The 22012-nt window shown below is 37.9% G+C and overlaps 1 protein-coding gene across 23 annotated transcripts in view; it reads right to left on the bottom strand.

Annotated features, from left to right (window-relative positions):
• The window catches only part of Nrxn3 (neurexin 3), a 1441261-nt gene that overhangs the window by 328706 nt on the left and 1090543 nt on the right, over positions 1–22012 (bottom strand). For all 23 annotated transcript variants that reach the window (XR_007835231.1, XR_007835232.1, XM_051196126.1 and 20 more), the window contains one exon: positions 12915–13096. Coding sequence is in view for 21 of the 23 variants with exons in the window: in XM_051196126.1 (XP_051052083.1) it covers positions 12915–13096 (182 nt within the window). In the remaining 2 variants the exon portion in view is untranslated. The remainder of the gene's footprint in view (positions 1–12914; positions 13097–22012) is intronic.

The raw sequence follows: 22012 nt of genomic DNA, 5'->3' as shown, positions 1-22012 counted from the left end.
AAAAACACAAAAAAACCATCAAAACATGCCTTCCATTACCCACTGTGGACCAGGTCCTTGTTAGGCATTCTTACGTGCATTCCCATAAATCCAAAAGTCAGGCTGTAAATAGCATTATAATTAGGATCTGTATTTCCACAGCAGTCAAATGATTCATCGAAGGCCATGGAGCTAGTCACAAGCTCAGTTAGAATTGAGTGAGATCCTATCAGCATCTTCGACACCAACACCTTCCTCTTTCTGTTTATTCCTACTGTCTGTGTCTCTCACAGCATTTATTGTATTCAAATGGACCTTATCAAAATTCGAAGGTGCATCATATATTACATTTCTTTGATCTTCTACTCAAATCAGGAACTGTTATCTGGAGTGCTTGTTCAGCTTCCATAAGCTAAACTCAGCAGACACCACTTCTTCTGTGCACATTTGTAAAACCTTAACACAAACACTATTCTTACCTCACTTAGAATATAGCCAATCGTGTGTTAAAACAAAATCATAGGTATGGCTATAATTCTGGAGGTTAAACTTCTTCATGTCTCCAACAATTGCAAATGAATTGCTGTTTAATAACTATGCGGTGAATTAAAGTGATCATGGTGATGCTTTCGACTCTGAATCTTTCATTAGTATTATAATCATAATTAAGAGTCAGGACTGGGTTTGAAAGCCCATTCTGCTATTTATTGGCAGTGCTATCTTGGCAAATTTCTCTGGCTTCATTAAACAAGAGTTGACTCATTTGTAACAGGAAGATTTTAATAGTGAATGCTCCAATAACAGAAGCTAAACGAGGTTCCTAACAGAGTCCTGTGCTTGATATTTTAGCCATCAATATTAGTGGCCATAAGACCAATGAGAGTAACACAACATCTTCTGATAATATCTTCTCAAATAAATGTCAATAATAACCATCTATTCATTAAACAAATTGCCATGTTACAGAAAAGAGCAATAAACACAAAATGAATCATGGAGTCAAATCTAGACTAAAAGACTTGATTGTTGATCATCCTTTGTCACCCTGAGTTTAAAATGACTGTGGGATGAAGGTTGGCTTGGATAGATCAACAGGACTTATCTAAATGTCTTTAAGTGATCCTAGGCTCCAAAGGTGTCATCTCAGCATGGGAAAGTCAGGTCTAGCTGTCAGGAGAACCTTTGAGGCAAATTCAGTTGTACAGTTCCGTCAGCCATCTATCAGTGAAACACTAACAAGTTAAAACAGAAGCAATGACAGCACCACGATCTGAGAATATGATGCTGTGAAGTGGGTGGCTAATGAAGCCCCCATCAACGCACTCAGTTTCCTTGCCTTCTGAGTGCAGCTAGAGATCTAAAATCCATCATTTGTAGCTTCAGGGTGGCAATGAGTTATTGCTTTCCTGGTTGCACTGAACAATACCCAGGAGTAATGACTAGAAACAGTATAAGCAGTGGGACAATAAGATAATTCATCTCACTGGCATGTCCGGCAGTGTTAGTCAGACTTGCCATTAAAAGGCACACCAACACCAGCTCTCATTTAATGGCATCTAGAGTTTGCCCAACATATTGCATTAGACTCCTATGTGGAGAAATCTTCTACTACACAAATTTGTTTGACTGGATGAACATAACCACACAGGATATATGTCATCAGACTTACCTCTAGATTCTACATTTTATGCTAAATATCATTCCAGATCACAAATGTCGATTTGGTTCATTCATATTTGTAGCTTTTGTTTTTGCAAATGCAGCTAAGCAGACTTATAGAAATACTTTAAAGGAAAGCTTACATTCATTTATATACTGGCTTTAAGTCAGTAACAACCTGACTTAATGGTTCCTTAGAATTATATCCTACATGGATTAATATCTCAGAGACCAGATTTAAATGTTATCGTTGTTTAGGAATACAAAATCAAAGTGATTTCTCCAAATTGAATAGTTCACAGAGGAAAAATCATAAAATATCAATAGAAAATCCATTCATGACTCAAAGCTCAGCCTAAGCCAAGAGCTAGGCAAAATGTCTAAGCTCTCAGTTCATAATTAAAGGTGTATATGTGTCAGATATGTGTGTGCCAGACATATGCCCATGTAATGCATCATGAAGATGAGAACATATATACACACTCAGTACAGAGGCCAAAGGAAGGCATTAGTGTTTGCCTTCATTCTCTACCTTATTGTGTCTCTCACTGAACCTGGAGGTAGCCTGGCAGCCATCAGCCAGGAAGTCCCAGCAGTACTGATGTGTCCATTCCACACAGATTTGGTGTTAGAGATGCATACCGGGCCAAACTCAATGGTGTGTGATGTGCTCTGAACTCACATCTCACAGATGCACAGTAGCCCTAGTAGCAAGAAGCCGTGTCTGTGCTCATTTCTTTTTAATTATCCTTTTTATCATTTTAAAATTTTAAAAATAATCTTTCCTCATTTTCCCTACCAATCCCAGTTCCCACTCCCTACCTTCCTCCTGCTACCTCCTCTCCCCCCCTCAATCTACCCCATCTACTCTTCAGACAGAGTAAAACTTCAAGGAACTCTGACACCTTACTCTGAGGCAGGACTAAGCCTTCCCCATCCACTATATCTAGGCTGAGCAAGGTAACCCTCCAAAGAGAATGAGCTCAAAAAAAAAAAAAAAATCCAGTTAAAGCACTAAGGACAAATACTGATTCCACAGTGTTCCTTCATTCTTATGAGCTGAAGCTAAGCCAAGATTGATCATAGCAAACTCAACACAAAGCACCTTGCCTGGCACAGTGTATATTCAATAGGTGGTGGCCATAACCTTAATTCTATTAATACTAATTTTTCAAACTTCATATTATATAAGCATTGAGGAAGTTGAAGGATACCAATCTAAAAGGAACTTGTGTAAGTGATAAATGAAAAAGATGCAGACATTTGGCTTTACCCTGTCATAATTGTCTACCACACATACAAAAAAATATTTTCTATATACTCTGTCAGCAAAGGTTTTATGATGACATTATCATATGTTTAATTTGCATATTAAAGTTATTATTCATTTTCCTTCACAATTTGGAGAATTATGATCTATGAATATTTTTACATCTTTCTGGCTTCTAGTTTATTTTTATGAGATTAACTATGCATCGGTATAATCTGGATACATTCATATCAGGAACTTGGTTCTAACAATGATTTGGTTCTCCTTATTAATCCCCAAGTAAAAGATCATGGTATTTGTGTCTTTATCTGATACAGCATTAGGTCCAAGCTATTTTGATGCTGGCCTTATATAGAAAGGGCTTTCATTCCATGGTTATTGCTTACTATGCTTGGTATCAATGATAGTGCTAATGGTGCCACACTTTTTGCCTGTTTTATTCCTCTTCTCTAGTCTCCTTTACCACCTTTCCTTTGCAAAGTAACAGATTTCCATTTTATATTGGAAATAAAATGAAGACACCAGGTTAGGGAGTGTTGTGCATTCACTGTGAATCTAGACCCCTATGAAACTTTCCACAGAAAGGGGACTGAAGCATGGTTTTTAGCTCACCACACAGAAAGAGACTGAATGCAACACAATGAGGTGTAAGGAATAAGGTTTTTCCTCCTGCCGCTGGTCTTGTCCCGCCACCATGCCTGCCCCAAATAACACACAGACTCTGTATTTGATATAATGCCTTTGGCCAGGTACTAGTTTCTTATCGGCTAGCTCTGTCTTAATTATTAACCCATTTCTATTAATTTCCACGTGGTCTTATCTTACCAGAAAGAGAGCCCTCCAGCCTTCTGCTCTCTCCATCTTCCATCTTGACTCCTCCTTACTACTTCCCCTTTCCTCCTTGTCTCCTAGTCCCTCCTATCTTCCTTTCCTATTGGCCAACAGTGCTTTATTCATTAACCAGTATGAGAAACATATTTACAGAATGACATCTCCCTTCAATGAGGGGCAAAGATTCTGAGTCTTCAGCTAAAGGACCACTCCCCATCTCAAATGTAGATGGGAGATCAATACTCAGATGTCATTTTCACGTTATTTCATAAAATTGAGTTTTGGTAAGATGATGGCTTTGTTTTTGTTGTTGTTTTGTTCTGCTTATTTGTAAACAGTGCCATCAGACTAATAAAAATGCAAGGAAACTTTACAATCATTTACAGAACACATCCCTCTTTTGGCTGATGTGTGTGTCTATGTACACACATGCTGCACACATATCCTCTTGGTGCAATCATCATACAGTGTGTATTTTTTTTCAAGAAAACTATTCCTTATTTATGCAGGTTCGTAGATAGCTTCTGTCAGTTGATCTTCATGAAGAACTGGCAGCATAATCTTTTTATTTCCCTTTAAAAGAAGTCACAAAGTGCCAAATGGTAGAGTTATCTTCTCTAACAATGAGCACCCCCCCCCTTTTTTTTAATTCAAATCTTTCAGCTTTAAATTGAGATCTTTGTACCTGGCATGCTACCCTCAGATCTTCATATTTAAAAGGAAGCATTATGTACTTAATAAAAATTAGGGAAAACATTCCTGATCTCCCAGGCACACAGCTGTCTGTTGTCCAGCTTATGTAAGCAATCACCTCAGTTCCCCCATCCCCTGCTTCCTTCTCTCAACTGCTCCAGCTCTGCTGGGATGGCACAACTAAGCTGGGAGCTGTGGGGAGGATGCCCAGCAAGCCCTCTGTGAACAAGTGGCTAATGATCTGGAAAAGCTCCTAAGCCCTGAAACTCCAAAGAGGCCCTTTGCACTAAGAACAAATAGCAATGAAAGGAAATGTGAGCCAACCTGCAGTGTGCAGCACTCTGTGGGAAACAAGATTGCCTCTGTTGGACACCTTTGCATTTCTCTTGTTCTCTCCCTCTTGGCTACCAGCAAGAACATCCTTCTGTACTCCATTGGACATCCCCTTAAACAAAGTCCGGAGTCCAATCCAGTTCCATCAATGGCCACACTCAAGAATGAAGCTGAGTTAACAGCCATCTAACTTCACTGAGAACTAACCTGGCAGATGCCGATACTTGACTATAAATATTCATGCAGAGACAGCCACATTGAGGCATCCAAAGTGAATTTATAAATGCAATAGACCAGAGGAACAGACCATTTATCACATTTCAGCTCTGCTCCCTTTTATTCTCAAGGAGTCTCTTTGAATGTCATAAATTGTAGAGAAACAATATTATACAAGACAAACTTAATAAATACTCAATTTCCCCACATCTGACCCGAGAGATATTACTAAAACTTTTTTTTAGAGAGCATAGTTTGGGGATGTAATGCTGCGGGTGGCACAGGGACTGTCCAACAGTTTTCCTTTGTCTTGCCTAGTTCAGCTTACGGATGTATCTGCATTGTAAGTCAGGAAGGAAGTTGGTGGACAAGGTTATAGATTATTGTCAAACAAAACAGATGTCCTGACACATAAATTTTCACTAGTCCTGAAAGGCTCATAATTAAAAAATGCATCCAAGAGGATTTACTATAAATTACACACAGGGAGAAAGAAATTAATATGATGTCTTTTCTACAGCAGTATTAACTACATAGAGAGAGGCTAATTGCTGCCCAGTTCTCTACGACCTTCTGTTTTATAGGTGGTGAAAGGCAGTTGTCAAAGGCTGCCTGGGAGCAATAGCAACACTTCTTGGGAATCCTTTCTGTGATCCTGTGAAGGTGAGCATAACATGACACAGCTCCAGACAGCCTAGATGGGGACAAGAGGCAGATGTCACCTACAAGTAACACCAGCTGCTCTTCAAATGCTGAGCTGATTAACTCAACAATAGATTTCACTGGAGGGAAACTTATATTTGAAGCAATTATTTGCCAAATATCCCTCAGCCCCGAGGCATCTTCCCTGCAAAGAATCTCATTTTATGCACATGAACTTCAACAGAGATTTTTCTGCCTTTGTCAAACACATTCCATTCATGATTTCATTAATAGCTTCAGCAACAATTGACATAGAAAATAGTGTATCAGAGAAGTATGAACCCCAAACAAAGAATGTTAGCTAATCTGAAATAAACGATTCCTAGGTTATTTTGATCTCTTGGCTTTTGCCAGTTTTTTAAAAGGGTTCAAGCTTGTCATGTTTAATACTGATGGCCAAAGGCCGCTTAAGCCCTTGGGGTTTCAAAGAAAGTATCAAAAAGGTGGGAGGGAGAATCTCAGTGTTTTGGTTAGAGCAACTGACAATCCAAGCAATTATAAAATGAGAAACAATAAACAAACAAAATCATGCCCAGAGCATCTAACCAATTCAGCCTTGCTATCTTTTTCTTTTCTTCTCTTTGATCCAATTAAATGCCTTCATTTTTCCAAAAGTTTCTCTACATAATACCTGAATTTAATCCCCTGCACACACATAAAAGCCTGGGACAATAGACTATGCTTGCAATCTCAGCAATAGAGATGTGAAGATAGGAAGATCCCTAGGGATTGCTGGTCACCCAGCAAGTCTACCAGAATGGGCGAGTTCTGGGTTAAGTGTGAGACTCTGTCTCAAAAGGTAAGGTAGAAAGCAATTAAGGAAAATGCTTGCCATTGACCTCTGGCTCCCATACACATAGATATACACACACAAACGTATACCCATACTGAAATAAAAGTACTTTAAATGAATTAGTGAATGAATCAAAGATGTCCAGTCGACTAGAAGTTTAAGAAAAAAAAATATTTTCTTGAAGAGATTTTAATGAATGGAGATTTCAGGGAAACCAGGGAATTTGAAAACTCATGTGAGTTTAGGACACAGCATGTAGCTGGAAAACATGCAGCGTGCATCCACAAAGCCCATGTCTGTACCTGGGACAGACATGGCTAGACGAAGTCAGTGTTACTTCATTTAGAGTTTATCCATTGCTCTCAAACATCTTGCCAATGTAAAGGTCACACTGAGTTACTAAGAGGCATGGAGAAGTTTATTTACTAGCCTTGCTATATGGAATGTCCTAGAATCAGTGATCACCGTTGGATCAGACTCACTGGTAGTCTTCCTTCTGGTAAGACAGAAGGGGTAAAAACAAGTTATTTCAATAACCATATTAATAAAAAATTAACTTTGAGAATACTTAAGAATTATTTTCAGTGCCAATATACAAGGTGCAATGTTATTTTTGCCTCTCACTATTGCTTTCCTTCTTTTTCTTACACAGACAACATATACACACAGCATTAAGTATAATATCAATCTATACTTTGTTGTATATCTAATTTAATTAGCCTGACTACCACTCTAAGGAACATGAACACAGAACTTTCATGATACTTTACTTCCATGTAACCTCAGTAGGAGCACATCTTCACCAGATGCTTGGCCCTTGTCTCATGTCAGTGTAGTTTATCCTACTGCTCCGGAATGACATTGCCCCCCCCCCATATTCATGACTTGGAAGGTTAATATCCAATGAAACAATGTGGAGAGGAAGATCTTTTTAAGAGGTGAGATGTATGTTTTCATAAAACTTGAAGAATGGGTTCTCTCTCTTTTGCCATGAGAGGGCATATCCCTCCCCTCTACATAACAGGGTGTACACAGTACTATACTGGAGGCTCAGCTATGGAGCCTGCTTGGTCTTCCAAGTCTTCTATGAGAAATTGTGAGAAGTAAAAGCTCATGATTTACAAATTGGTAAATTTCAGGCGTTTTGTTACTAGAGCACAAAGTAAAACAACATAGGTGCCTTGCATCTCTTCTTTTTTTCTGCCATAACTTTGTCTTCACAGTAACTTATTCAGTCAACAAATGGGATAATACACTGAATATGCAACTCTGCAAAGAAGCACAAATGGCCAAAACTATTTTGTTGCTGTTGTTTTAATTTGTGTTCAACAATCATAGCCATTAGAAACTGGGAATTACAAGTGCTTGGAGAGTCACTCACCCTGCCCCCCATAAGTGCTACAATTAAGAGAAATAAAAACACTCATCTTCTCATATTCACCCATTCCTAGTCCACCCGCTAGAATATACCTTTTCTATTCCCCTGTCCCTGGGAGATCAATGCATCCACCCTTGGGACCTCCTTGTTACTAAGCCCCTCTGGGTCTATGGATTACAGCGCAGTTATCCTTTACTTTACAGCCAAATTCCACATATAAGTGAATGCATTCCATGACTTTCTTTCTGGGTCTGGATTCCCTCACTCAGGGTGAATTTTTTCTAGTTCCATCTATTTGTCTTAAAATTTCATTATTTCAAATGTCATTATATTTAACCGTTGAGTAATATTCCATTGTGCAAATGTACCATGTTTTCTTTATCCTTCCTCAGTTGAGGAACATGTAGGTTGTTTTCCTGTTTTGGCTATTATAAATAAATCTACTATAACCATAGCTGAGGAAGTGTCCTTGTGGTATGATTGAGCATCCTTTGGGTGTATGCCCCAAAGTGGTATAACTGGATCCTAAGGTAGATTGAGTCCCAATTTTCTGAGAAATCACCTGGCTTTTATTCCTCATACTACATTACCTTTACCAGTATTAAAACAAGGGGAGGAGGTTAGTCCTACCCCAACTTCATATGCCATGCTTTGTTGATAGCCATGGGACACCTGCCCCCTTCTAAACAGAAACAAAGGAGTGGATTTGGGGGTGGGTAGAAGGGAGATCATGGAAGAAGAAGAGGAGAGAGAGGAAACTGATGTCAAGGTGTAAACTAAATGAATAAATTTAACTTGAAATAATAAAAACAAGCGGTGGGATGGATGTGAGGGAGACGTACTGTCACACTGCTAGTGAGAATGCTAACTAGTATGGGCACTATAGAAATCAATGTGGAATTAACTAAATAAAATGTAAATGAATCCCGAGGACATGTTCAGTGTTAGAGCACTTGGCTGCATGGGTGAGACCCCTCAGCATTGCTGATAAATAAATGAAAATATAATTTCCACATGATCTTGATATACCATTTCCTAGTAGGTACTTGAAGGCTATGCCAATTTGACAGAGAAATACTTGCATATCCAGGGTTACTGCAGTCCTGCTCACAATAGCTAAGAAACAGGAAGATTATATGTCTGTCAGCAGAGGATTGAGTAAACAACATGTGGTACATGTATACACTGGGATTCCATTCAGCTCTTTAAAAAACTAGATTCATGATATTTGCCAAAATTTTTTCTAACAAGAGACAATTATGCTAAGAAATTTACTGGACTCAGAAACAAGGAATGTTTTCTCTCATATGTAGGCTCTAGATTTAACGTGTGTGTGTGTGTGTGTGTGTGTGTGTGTGTGTGTGTGTGTGTGTGTAACTTATGGAGAAAGGGAATCATGATGTGAAAGGAGTGGAAAGAAAAGGATCTTGATTTTCAAACACATTCTTTTTTCTGTTTGTGATGTCTGTTTGCTCATATTCATGTGGCTGCTTGCAAAGGGCAGGAGAGAATTCTACCCTCCGGAACTATAGTTACAGGTCGTTGGAAGTCACCTAACATTGGTGCTGGGGACTGAACTTAGGTCTTCCAGAAGATCAGCAAGAGTTCTTACTGCTGAGCCACCTCTCTTTCCCCTCCAGAAGGGATCTTAAGGAATTGGAGAAGACAGTAGAAGAGGGCCATGAAGAGGAGCCCAGAGTGATGAAATACATACAATAAACACGGTGACATTCTCTACTTTGTATGCCAACTTAAAATATAAAAAAGTCGGTCAAATTAATTTTTTAAAAAGACCCAGTGTGGGATGAAAGAATTTTGTCTCCTGTCCAATCATTTTTACTTTTTTATTTTATTTTATTTTATTAATTTTACATGTTAATCCCAGTTCCCTCTTCCTCTCTCCCTCCCTGTTACCCTCTCTGCCCCCTAATATGCACCATGACTACACTCCTCTCCCATCCCCCCACCCAAATTCCACATGTAGGGCAATGCCATCCAGGTGCGATCATGTAAATCTGTCAAGTTATCTGAAGTAGGGACTAGGACTTCTCTCCTGTCTCTAGGTTAAGGCAGTATCCCTCCATGGGGGATGTGCCCGCAAGGTCCTTTTGCGCACTAGGAATACATCCTGTGTCCACTGTCTGAGGTCCTTTAGACTGCTCAGTCCTTCTAGCTGAGACCCATATTCAGGGGGTCTGAGTCAGTACCATGCTGGATTCCCAGCTATCAGTCTGGGGGCCTGTTAGCTCCTCCTTGTTCGGGTCAGCTGTCTCTATGTGTTTCTGCAACCTGTTCTTTTCCTCTCCCTCTGCATCTCAATTTTAGTTCGACTCAGTGTTTAGTTATAGGTTTGCTTCTGTTTCCAACAGGTAATAGATGAGGGCTAAATGATGGTGGATAAGTTAGTTGTACTTTCTACAAGGTTTCCTGGGTGCTTTTCTTTTAGAATAATCTTCTTACTACAGTGAAGCAAACCTTTCAGCAGACTAAGCCATCTTTTTATAAGACTGGAAGTTTCTCAGGAAGAAACCTAACCATTATTTATTGTTTTGTTTTCTTGATACCTCTACTTAACTGTCCAAAATGAGAAGCTGGGTTTTGCACCAATCTTGTGATTTTATGTTCCCTTCATTGATTCTGTTATTTGATTGGGTGGGTAGAGGGATACAGAAAAAGCCAGACTTGTTAGCAGATTAAGGTTGGTTTCAAATGACTGGAGCAATGAAGGGGGCATGCTTATTAAAAGTGTATTTAATTCCAAAATGTATGAAGTTTTTCACATTGTAGTATGAAAAAAAATTGACTCCTTTATACAGTCCCTACCATAAGTTTGGAAGGAAGCATCTTTGGGTCTTCAATGTTTTGTTAATAGCAACCTCATTGACTTACACCAAAATGATACTATATACCCTGAAGAAAATTTTATAGTGATTTTTTACTTGTATTACTAAAATACAATGTCAAAGGAAAGTACATTGTTATACAGAGAACATGCACTCACAAGCAAATGCATATTACTTGAATGCCAAAGCATGGTTAGAGATGCTTTCCAAAGTCACCAAATAACTACAGAATTTAATAAAAGCAAAGTATTCTAGATCCTCTGAGAAGTTCTTAGTATCCACAAATGGTTTGGATCAAACTCCCAGCCAAACTGCCAAAAAGTGAGGCAAAAATCTCTTTCTCTTTTTTTCTTTTTTATAGCTTTATTTATTTTTATATGCATGTATATCCACACACCATATGATTGCAGTGCCCTCAGAGGCCAGAAAAGAGGTTCAGATCCTCTGGAACTGAAGTAAAAGGCAGTTGTTAGCCACCATGTGAGCACCTGGAACTGAACTTGGGTCCTCCTAATCACTGAGCCATCTCTCCAGCACCCCCTGTGTCCATTTTTAATCAGATTGGCTTATTTTATTGAACCAACATCAAAAATCTCTTTCTTAAGAATGAAGACACCATAACAAACTTGAATGCTTAGAAATAGATACACTGACAGCATATTTATTATCTGATGGCAAAAAGATGTTTATGACTAGGCCAAATTATATTTTTAGGAAGTCACACTGAACAAAAATGAGAGAAAATAAATCACCATAAAAATGCAAGTGAGCTGGTAATAATAGCCTAGTTATAGCTGCCATGAAATAGTCATTAAGTTATATGCAGTATAAATCTCTCAGTTTTGTAAATGGTGGTGGTTTGTAGAGGCTAAATAAAGATAAACTGTAGTGACTATGGCTTCCTCTCTCTTTGCTCCTTGGCATGGGCTTTTATAATGTTTAAGCTCCAGCTCTTAGCACCATATGGTTCCTAAAGCATCTGAGAGAGAATTAAAAATCTGCAACTAGATTCTACATTTACTTGTGCCTCATGCATTTTGAAGCCCAAGGAGGGCTTTTTACATCTAGCCAGTCCTACAGCCAGACAAAACTGCAGAGTACTGCTGGGGCTAAGCCTGCTGCTATGGACCCAACTTGGCAGCTCCAAATCAGGAGCTCAGCAAAGAAACTCTATATTCTGTCTTTTGAATCTGCAGATTAGCAAGAAGTTTGAGTCAAAGATTTCCAGCCAATGTCCCCTTTCCCCTTTGTAAGATTGCAACTAATCCCAGGTGATGTTTCTTAACTGCTTTTCCCTCTACTGTTTAAACTGCATCCTTTCTGCTCCAAATTAAACCCATTCTTTCTAGCCCTGTCATTGCTAACTAATAAGAACAATTCCTCTCTCTGCTCTTGGTGGCCACACGTGGGGTACTTACAGATGAGAATCATATCTTTCTTTAGTCTACTTTCTTAACTGTAGACTGCACAGGTGATAAAAATGGGTTAATTGATGTTATAAAAATATTTTCCATCCTCATAAGGAAGAACTTCCCCCCTCCAAATCATTTTAATTTCTTTGTTTTGCATGATACTCTTTGTTATTTGCAGAGACTGGGGCATAAACACAAGATCTAAAGGACAATGTTAAATATGCAATATGCATGCATAACTTAACTTGGGTTCTTTTGCCACACCCTCTGCTACTAGAGCCTTAGCTTTCATCACATAGTCCTTTCAATCCTGTGATCACATCTACAGCCAAACTTCTGTGTATGAATTCTTATTGGAACAGACTCACGGCATCTTAAAAACACACTATCTATAGTAAAACCAACAGACTGTATAACTTGCAAAGTCCATAATGCTGATGCACTAGCCATTTAGGAAATACTTGACAATCCCTACCTTAGGATGTCACTAACATTCCTCTTGGCTATGCTTCTTGCAACATCTCAGTTGAACCATAACAGATAAATCTCTTGTCTACACCCAATGGTCATCTAAGAGATTCCCTTCAGGATCAAATTGAACAGTTAAAAACAGGAGTCTAGATGGAACTATTTTCTTTTTTGACACTGAGGTCTTTGAGTGTGACAGTTTGGACAATTGAAGTCAGTCTTTAAAATTATCTACGCCTATGTCACATTTATGTAGAATGTTCTATGCTTGTCTAACTCACAACTCAGATAACGAGGATGATAAAAAGAATCCAGGCCAGGCTGGGCAGGTACTCACTATGTGAAGCTGGAGGAAGTCGCCAAGTCCTGGGGCACTGTCAATGCGTACTAAGATTCCATCCTTCACAGTCGTGCTGAAGCCCACAGCCAGGCGGTCAGAGCGTGTGCTGGGTCTGTCATTCGCTGGCCAGGTGTAGAGGATGAGGCCTCCACTCTTTCCAAAGATGTATGTGGCACCAGCTATGAAGACAAAGAGAAAGGGCACATCAGGACCACTATCTTATATATTGGCTGCTCCAGCATATTGTTGAGACTGGAAGAGACATGTTTAGGAGGAAACCTTCTCCTACTGGACAGCATTTAGTTATTAAAGGGATGCCTTCCAAAACATCCGAAGGTATCTGTCTAGCTAAATTAGAGATGGGAATAAATAACAAAACAGATGTTACACACTCTGTATCCTCAGTTCTTGATGCATAGCTGTGGAGTGTGTGTGATACGGTGCATTATGAACCTTGTAACATAATAACAAACATCTTTCCCTCTTCTGCAGCAGCAGAATACACCTGCCATTTGGCTAGGACAGGCATGAGGTAGAAACATGTCCTTACCTCTGGCTATCATTATAATCTCATCAGTGGCATCAGGAGCCTTTCCAAGGGTACTGTACCACAGTGCCAGCTAAGAAGACCCAAGGTACTATCACTTTCCCAATCCACAGAAAGGAAGTGTGGCCTAGTGACAGGAAGCTATAAGGGTGAAGCAATCTTTCTATGAAATGCCTGGAAACAGTCGTGTTTTACATTTTGGAATTTTTGGATTTTGGAAACTCACATATATGAAATTGAGATATCCTACTTCTGAGGCTCAAGTGTGAACATCAGATTTGTTTGTTTCTTAAAGTTTATGTGCAAGGGCTGCAGATGACTTTAGACAGCACGCCGGTGTCTTGACACTATGTCAAATAATATTTCCCAAACATGGCACCTGGCTAACATTCAAACATTTTTGTGTATCAAATTTGGGGTTCTGGACTAGAAATGATCTAGCTAGATGACTCAAAGTATGTATGTATTTCATTGCTGTATTATTATAAGCATGCTGACAGAAATATTTCTGGAGTCTTTTAAGAATAAGTATTTTCGCTCTCAATATTTATCTGAAAGCATTTATCTGATATTAGCACAGTAGGTCTCAACTCATTTTAGAACTTAAAATCCATAAAAGAGATATAGGAGATGTAGAAAGCCACATGAAGATCATGCCTTTTTAAAATGACAAATGATTTGTGCAACTGGCTTTATCTATGCTGTTACTATTTAGTTGTATGTTTGCTATTATCAGTATAAATCTTGGGGTTATCAAGAATAAATTAATCGAAGCTACTTATAAAACCAACAGAGAGAAAACAAAGAAAATATTCTGTGATGGTAAGTCCTATTTATCAACATGATGGGATCTATTAATCACCTAAGAGTAGAATCTTCTGGGCATGCCCATTAGAGATTATCTAGACTGGATTCATTGAAGCATGGAGATAAAACCTCAACACACAGGTGGGTGAGGTCATGAACTATATACTAGAGTGAACACCAGTAGTGATCGTCCCAATTAATCACCTAAGAGTAGAATCTTCTGGGCATGCCCATTAGAGACTATCTAGACTGGATTCATTGAAGCATGGAGATAAAACCTCAGCACACAGTTGGGTGAGGTCATGAACTATATACTAGAGTGAACACCAGTAGCGATCGTCCCAGCTTCCAAACTGCTGATGGAATATGACTGGTTGTCTGAAGCCTTTGTCACCATTGTCTCACTGCCTGATGGGCTATATCCTGGAACTGTGAGCCTAAACAAACTGTTTCTCCTTTATGTTGGTTTTTAGTGGGGTATTTTATTATAGAAAGGTGTCAAGTAATTAATAAATATTTGCATTTTAAAATATTTTAGAGTCTATTTTAAGAAATGAGTATCTAATTCTTTTTTAGAAACGTTTATTTATTTATTATATATACAGTGTTCTGCCTACATGTGTCCTTGCATGCCAGAAGTTGAAACCCTGTCTCATTACAGATGGTTGTGAACCATCATGTGGGTGCTGGGAATTGAACTCAGGCCCTCTGGAAGAGCAGCCAGTTCTCTTAACCTCTGAGCCGTCTCTCCAGCCCTGGGTATATAATTATAAGTAGGGGAAGAATATTTAAATTTGGTAGCTGAAATATACTATGGCATTGTTGCCTCAGGAGATTTATACCAGTTACCAGCAGTAAGTAGTTTCATAAGATATACTTTTTTAATGTAAAAATATCAATTGTCATTGGATTTTCCTGTGTGTTTCCCAGTGAACTTGTCGCAATGCTTACAACTAGTTTTGTAAACACTATACAATCAGTCATTCAATCTTTAGCATTTACTAACAATCTCAATCTCTGATACATATCTATTGTCCTAGTTAATACACAGAATATACCGGAATAAATTATACTGGTTGTACAATCAAGAAACTACATAGCTGGCTTAGAAATGATAGGCTCATTTGGGCTTGAATTGGGAGATTATGTCATATGCCATCCTTGTTGTTGGATCACTAAACCATTTGAGATGTGTGGAAACCCACTTTGCTTTTTGAAAGGCCACCTATGTGGCTTGTTTCTGTTAGCTCCATTTGTCTATCACAAGTGGCACAGAATTTGTTTTTGTCTTGTTTTTTTTTTTTTGTTTATGAATTTCTGAATCCTTAGAGGAGTCTCTAGAAAGCCCTCCAGAGCCATCTAGAGAAATTGGGACTATGGTATGCAAAGTTTGCTCCCTACTACCCACAAACACCCTCAGAGCTGCTTAAAATTAGACATCTTGGTAAAAACAACTTGTGCTTGATATAACTCCATCTGTGAAGAGTTTAAACAAGTCCTTTACTGAAGATGAACACAAATGTCACCATTGTTCCCTTCATTCTTTATTTGGAAAACTGAAGGTTACTCAGTGATTAATGTATAAAATCACCCAAAAATGCAAATCAGCCTCTGACATTTCATGCCAGTTTATAAAGTCTTATTCACTTATGTCCTACATTTATAGTGGATTTGCTACAGACATTCATTCCTACTCGACCAGTGAAGAATTTTATCAGCACAAAAATAATTTCAAATATGCAGAGCAAGACACAAGGCTTTATAATGTGTAACACCTTTTCAGTATCTTTAGGTGGAGCTCAGCAATTTCAGGGGCCACTTCATTCATCAACAGTTTTAAGGATGTGCAAACATAGGCTCCAAAGTCTGTCTTAAATCCAGGGCATCCAGTCTTAATTGCCTCCAAGAACTTGTTTTATCACATACCAATGTAATTATAGAACATGATTCAACAATGAAGCAAAGTTTTCCATATTTAGCCTTATATATTTCATGTCTTCTAAGACTGAAATAGAACATAAGCATCCCCAATGTGGGCATGCTTATAAATAGTATTCTAGTTTTCGGTAAGCAGATAACTTCACAAACTCTATTTACTTCTCTGTTTACCCACTATTCTGTCCAATAATTCCCTGTGCTCCACATGAAGTAGCTGTTAGAAGATAATACACAGACTCTTACATATCCTGTTTAGAAGTCATGATGGTTCCACCTTTTAAATCAACAGGGAAGAAAATCTCATTATAACATTAGTAGATAGATTAAATTGATAGAACATCTAATTTTACAATGATATTCTTATTCATTTTCTAGTTCTGGATTTGCAATGGCATAATCTTAGATAATTCTGACATTGTAGTTGAAAAGGCATAAGAGATACAGTGTGCCAGTGCCTGGTTTATTTCACAAGGCACAAGGACTGTAGAAACCTGTTTCTGGGATTGCGTGTACTAGTAAGGATGACCAAACTTCCTGAATAGTCCCACAGTTTAACAATTCTGTTAGATGAAGTTAATTCATTGCCATAATTTCCTATACTGACAGTGCCAAATTATAGCTTTTGTAGTTTTGCTATCTCGAGTGGTTTTTAGAAATACAAACTTCCTGTTTATTTTAAATAAAAAATGTCTAGCGCTCAAAAGGGACACAATTACACTGCTTTAGAATTTCAAGTCAAAAAATAATTTTGCTATTTTTAAATTACAAATCAATGTTGGGAGACTATCCAGGAGACCCTAAGAACCTTGATGGAGTCCATTAAGGTTCTTCATTATGAGCCACATAATACCAGAGTTTGTGTTGTCTGCCTTGAGCTTGCATTTCTGATGGATAGGTTTCTGACTGGACTCAGTCTGGTGGTGCCAAGATCAGGCTACACTTGTGAACAATCTGAACAATATAAATTTAATCCTTTTGAGTAAACAAATGGAAAAAATACCAACTGAATTAAAAATGGCTATGTCTGTCATTCATTTAAATCCAGAGCATTTGTAAGCAGCAGTGTGAGATTTCTCTGAAGGATCTCATCAAGACAATATTTTAGGAATGAAATGTTGTATGGTTCCACCAACTGAGATTAAGTGTATATGTGCCTTATCTTCTGCTCTGTCACTACTTTACCCACAATCCACAATAATGGGCTTGGGTTACTGTTTTAAACTGATATCCATATACTGAGATGGAATTGGAATTGAGCAGATGAAGCCATGAGGTAGGGGATGGGACATCAGAAAAGTAGTTTGGCTGGAGATAGGCAGGGTCCAAAAGTCTGCAATAGAATCTGGATGAGGGAGAAGTTCTAGAAAGCAGTTGGATATAGACATGTAATATAGTGTTAAGTAGAAGATTTAGAATTTTTCAAAAGGATAGCTAGAAGATTTTGTTTTCTATTTCACAATTCTTTCCAATATTGTGAAACATTGATGACTTTTTTTCTTATTTTACCAGAATTTGGTTGTTTATGACAACTCAATATTTTCTTTTTCTTGTTTGGACCACTCAGATAATAATCATAGCTATTGTTTTGACTTAGAAACTCCAAGGCCCTGTTTTTATAATGATCTTTTGGTCTCTAGGCCCTCATCCAATTCACCTATTAATTTTTTGGATGATTATCAAGAAACTAGTATTATGGGCTTGCTTATGAGTCACTTCGTATGTGTGTGCATGTGCGCATGTGTGTATTGTGTGTGTGTTTATATGTATATATGTATGTAGGAAAATTGAGACAGAAAAAATAATTGATTATCTGTGATTCATTTATAATTTTGTCAATCAAATAATTATATATGATAACATGGCTTTAAAAATCTTTCAGATAATATGCTAATTGAATGTTTATACTGTTTTATATTATAATATAAACCATATTTCCAAAAAATGATTTTTATTGTTGAAATGGAAATTCTTTTTGGAAGTGCAACCCAGGGGAATCCTGTGAGCACTAAATTTAGCAAGAGTTAGATAAATTACTGAAAGACAGGCATAGCAATAGATGAACAAATTAGTATAGTAAGTATAAAGTTACATACCATATGGTATGCAAAATTGGATAAGAAATAGGATTCCACTACTATTCTGGTGTCTTTGAACACTGTGAACACAGTCCTATATGACAGTGATATGACTGAGAGCATAGATCAGAATCCTATAAATCAGGGATGTGACACCAATCTACTCTATGACTTCCCTATTTTTCTTGGATAAGTCCTCCATCAAGCACAGTGTGGAGACACCATTGTGATCTTTATCACAAAAACTGGCAAATCCTACTGCAAAATAAATGAACTATCAATGACACAAATATATTCTACCAGTAAGATTCGCTTGCTGCTATTACAACTATCTTTTATTCATAACAAATATAGAAAATTAAAATAAAATAGACTTGTGGTATATAGCTGACCTAAACTTCGTCCAGGTATTGAAAACCCAAAGCCTGGGGGTGTGTCTCAGAGTTACTTATGCCTGAATGAAATAATTTCTCAATCATTTTCAGAGAGATCTACCATCTCTCCTCAATCTTCCTCCATATTTTTGTGTCTTTGGGGCATTGTATCACATTCATTTACTCCTAATGGTAGGAACATATAGCACACTGTGTTTTCAAATTGCCTTCTCTGGGAATGTTTGTTTTGATTCACCTTAGCTCAGCACTCACTTGAATTTTACTGGAAAAATTTTTGTTGCTGTTTTAATTTTTATGGAAATGATGGAAAATCACAGATTCAACAATGTGATGTGGTGCTAAGTGGTGGAACGAGAATACAGTCACATCGTGCCATTTATCAACTTCACCTCCTGTCCCTGTGCACGGGTAGGATCACATGTCCCTAGGGAATCCTGAGAAACCAACAGCATAAGGAGAAGGAAAGGATGAGTGACAGGTAAAAATCTGCAGGCAAGACCTCAGCATTACTAAGGCAGTCACTAGGGAAGAACAGGGTAACTGATGCAGATGTTACCAAAAGCCCTCCAGTGAATTTATTAGAAGGATAGCTTCCTGATCTATTTTTCCCACTAGGAAAAACAAAGCAAAACATAAACAATGATAAAGTGACCTTAGGTAAAGAAAAAAAGAGTGCACTTAATCTTAAAAGAGAAAATTCACCCATTGTTCAAACATCACATTCCTTTGGCAAGGAAATAAGTATATTTGCTGCTTATTAAGTTGAGAAACTGAAAGCAATACCTACAAGTAAAATATGACCCCGGGGAGAGCCAAGCTCTATTTCTTAAGCGATGCTTAGGCAAATGTGTGTGTGTGTGTGGTAGGGCTCTTACAGATGGAGTGATCTCCTTCCTTTTCACAGAGGAAGAACCATGAAAACTAAATCAGAATTAATCCTACACACAATTCAATGTTCTAATATTCCAGTAACAGGAGCTTCTGTGAACAGCACCAGTGCTGATTCAGTATAGTGTTGAATCTGTTCAGCAACATGGGATTTCACACTTGCCTGATGAAGCCCTTGGGTAGTATATCCAATGTCACAGAACTGCTTGTGGCAGGCAACTAACAAGTTAACAAAATGCTTTTCCATGAATGTCCAACATTATCTAGTTACAATAGTAAACAAAATCAAAGAGAACCACTCTTCTTGGAGATGAGTTAACTGCTAAACCAATCTACAAATATTCTTGGAACTGCAAGGAGAATTAAAGAAGTCATTTCTTTTGTCTAAAGCTTAACCACCAATGGACATATCTATTTCTGTGTTACTTTTTATACTTTTACTTCCCCTAAAGTCTGAGTTATATAAAATGATGCACAGTTTCAGCAGGCCCTCAGAAATACTGGCAAACACACCCTACCCTATCTAAGTGCCAGGAATAATGTTATTTACTGAAACAGCATTTTGGAAATGTCATATCAGACAAGTATAAAAGACAGGTATCTTCCTCATAGAACCCCAGGCTACTCTGCTAAAGATAAAGGAGATTCTTGATGATATTTAAATTGATCTGGAAACAAAGTATCTGGAGGCACTCTCAAACTCTCCCTAGTGGAACTAGCTTTTCCTAAGCCCTCTGTTTTTCGTATGGGGCAACTTTTTTCTTCCTGCAAACTCTTTGGCATTACTTAAGGACACTAATGTTAAGGATGGGATTAATGCCCATATCACTTCTGTGAATGAGTGATATCCAGCATATAATATAGTATTCTAAACCTGCAGAGAAGAGAAATTACTGCTGTATTTACAGGGAGACATCACAGCTGGCATGGGTAACTCAAACATCTGAAATTTATTTTCTCTCATCTTTTGAGACAAGAAGCCTGTCTCTGTGGCTTGTAGATAGCCATACCAGCCTCACTGTTTGCATGGGCTAACACATGAGTGACAACAGATGGGAACTGTAGCCATTTGTCCTAATCTCTTGTTGTGAATATAATAGACATATAGGATTAGGAGTTACTCTTGTAAGCCCAGTTTAATGCATTTAAATATTCAAAGTCTTTATCTCTAAACATAGTCTACAGATTTTTGCTATCAGTGGGGGTTCTTGGACCAGTCACCATGGATACCAAATGATCTCTTGGCATGAATTTGTGAAAACACAATTCAGTTCCTAACAGTTACTGTCCCAGTTTTAATGATGAGACAAGCCAAACTGTAACAGACCCAGGAGAAATTATACTACCCTCATAAAATTGTCAATTCTGAAGGTCAGCCTCCATTCCTAGGTTCATACTAGAAATTATCCCACAGCCAACATAATTTAACTTTCATAACTGTATTGGTTTCTTACATAGGAAAACAGAGTAAGTCCTAGGAAATTGCACAGTATGTGGATTTTAATAAAATAAATATTAAGTTTTATTGTCAAACAAAATGAAAATCCAGAGTCCTTCTGTACTATGTTTCAGAGGGATGGGAATGGGGCTGTTTAATTTATTATCTTGGTCAACAGTTGTGAGTGTTGGAAAATAAATGTTGCTGAGTTCATCATGGCCCACCTCTTTGTATGCATCTTTGCATTGCCATTCAGCCATGGAGAAGAACTGCACGAAAAGCAAGAAGAAGACAAAGCCCATTCATCCAGCTCAGCTATTTGTCATTTCATCTCAACGTGGAAATATTTAATAAATGCTCATCAATTAGGGTTCATAACAGTGAATATGATCGAGTAGCACACAACCTTCAATTTATGAAAGAAAACTACCCACACACATATTTGAATGATTTTTCTTCAGTGAATTTTTGGCAGGCTCAGATAAGATAATCACACCCATTTTGTGTCAGATTGTTTTCTGTTACCCTTTCATTCCTAAATCATATCACAAAAAAAATTTTTGTAAAAAAAAAAAACCCTAATAAAAATATACCTCAGATTTAACATCATAGAGGGATGTACGGGAGGGCAATAGGATCTTTATTTTATTTCATAGAGCACTAGCTAACAGCAAAGACCATATGTATATGCCTGTTAGGGAAATACACATGAATGAGATGAAAAGCAAAAATGACCATCTGGTAATTACTCATCAGCCTTTCCTGTTGCATTAATTTTTCAAACCTCATGGTTTGTAATAGCATCTCTAGGGCTCAGGTTAGAAGAAAGAGGAAGTTCCAACTGTTGTGGTTGCCTCCATTTCTTCTTTTACACAGTGGTTTTGAAATGCCTTTCCTGGGCATTTCAAGGGGCTTCTATGAGCTGACTATTCTCTGAAAGGAAAATACAGATGAAAAAGTAATAGCTTTAATTTAAATGATTGATTTATATGGACTTCACACTTTCT

The sequence above is a fragment of the Phodopus roborovskii genome, unplaced genomic scaffold (genome assembly GCF_943737965.1).
Source record: "Phodopus roborovskii unplaced genomic scaffold, PHOROB, whole genome shotgun sequence".
Lineage (NCBI taxonomy): Eukaryota > Metazoa > Chordata > Mammalia > Rodentia > Cricetidae > Phodopus > Phodopus roborovskii.
The sequence above is the reverse complement of the archived record's forward strand: the minus strand, read 5'-3'. Positions and strand labels throughout refer to the sequence as shown.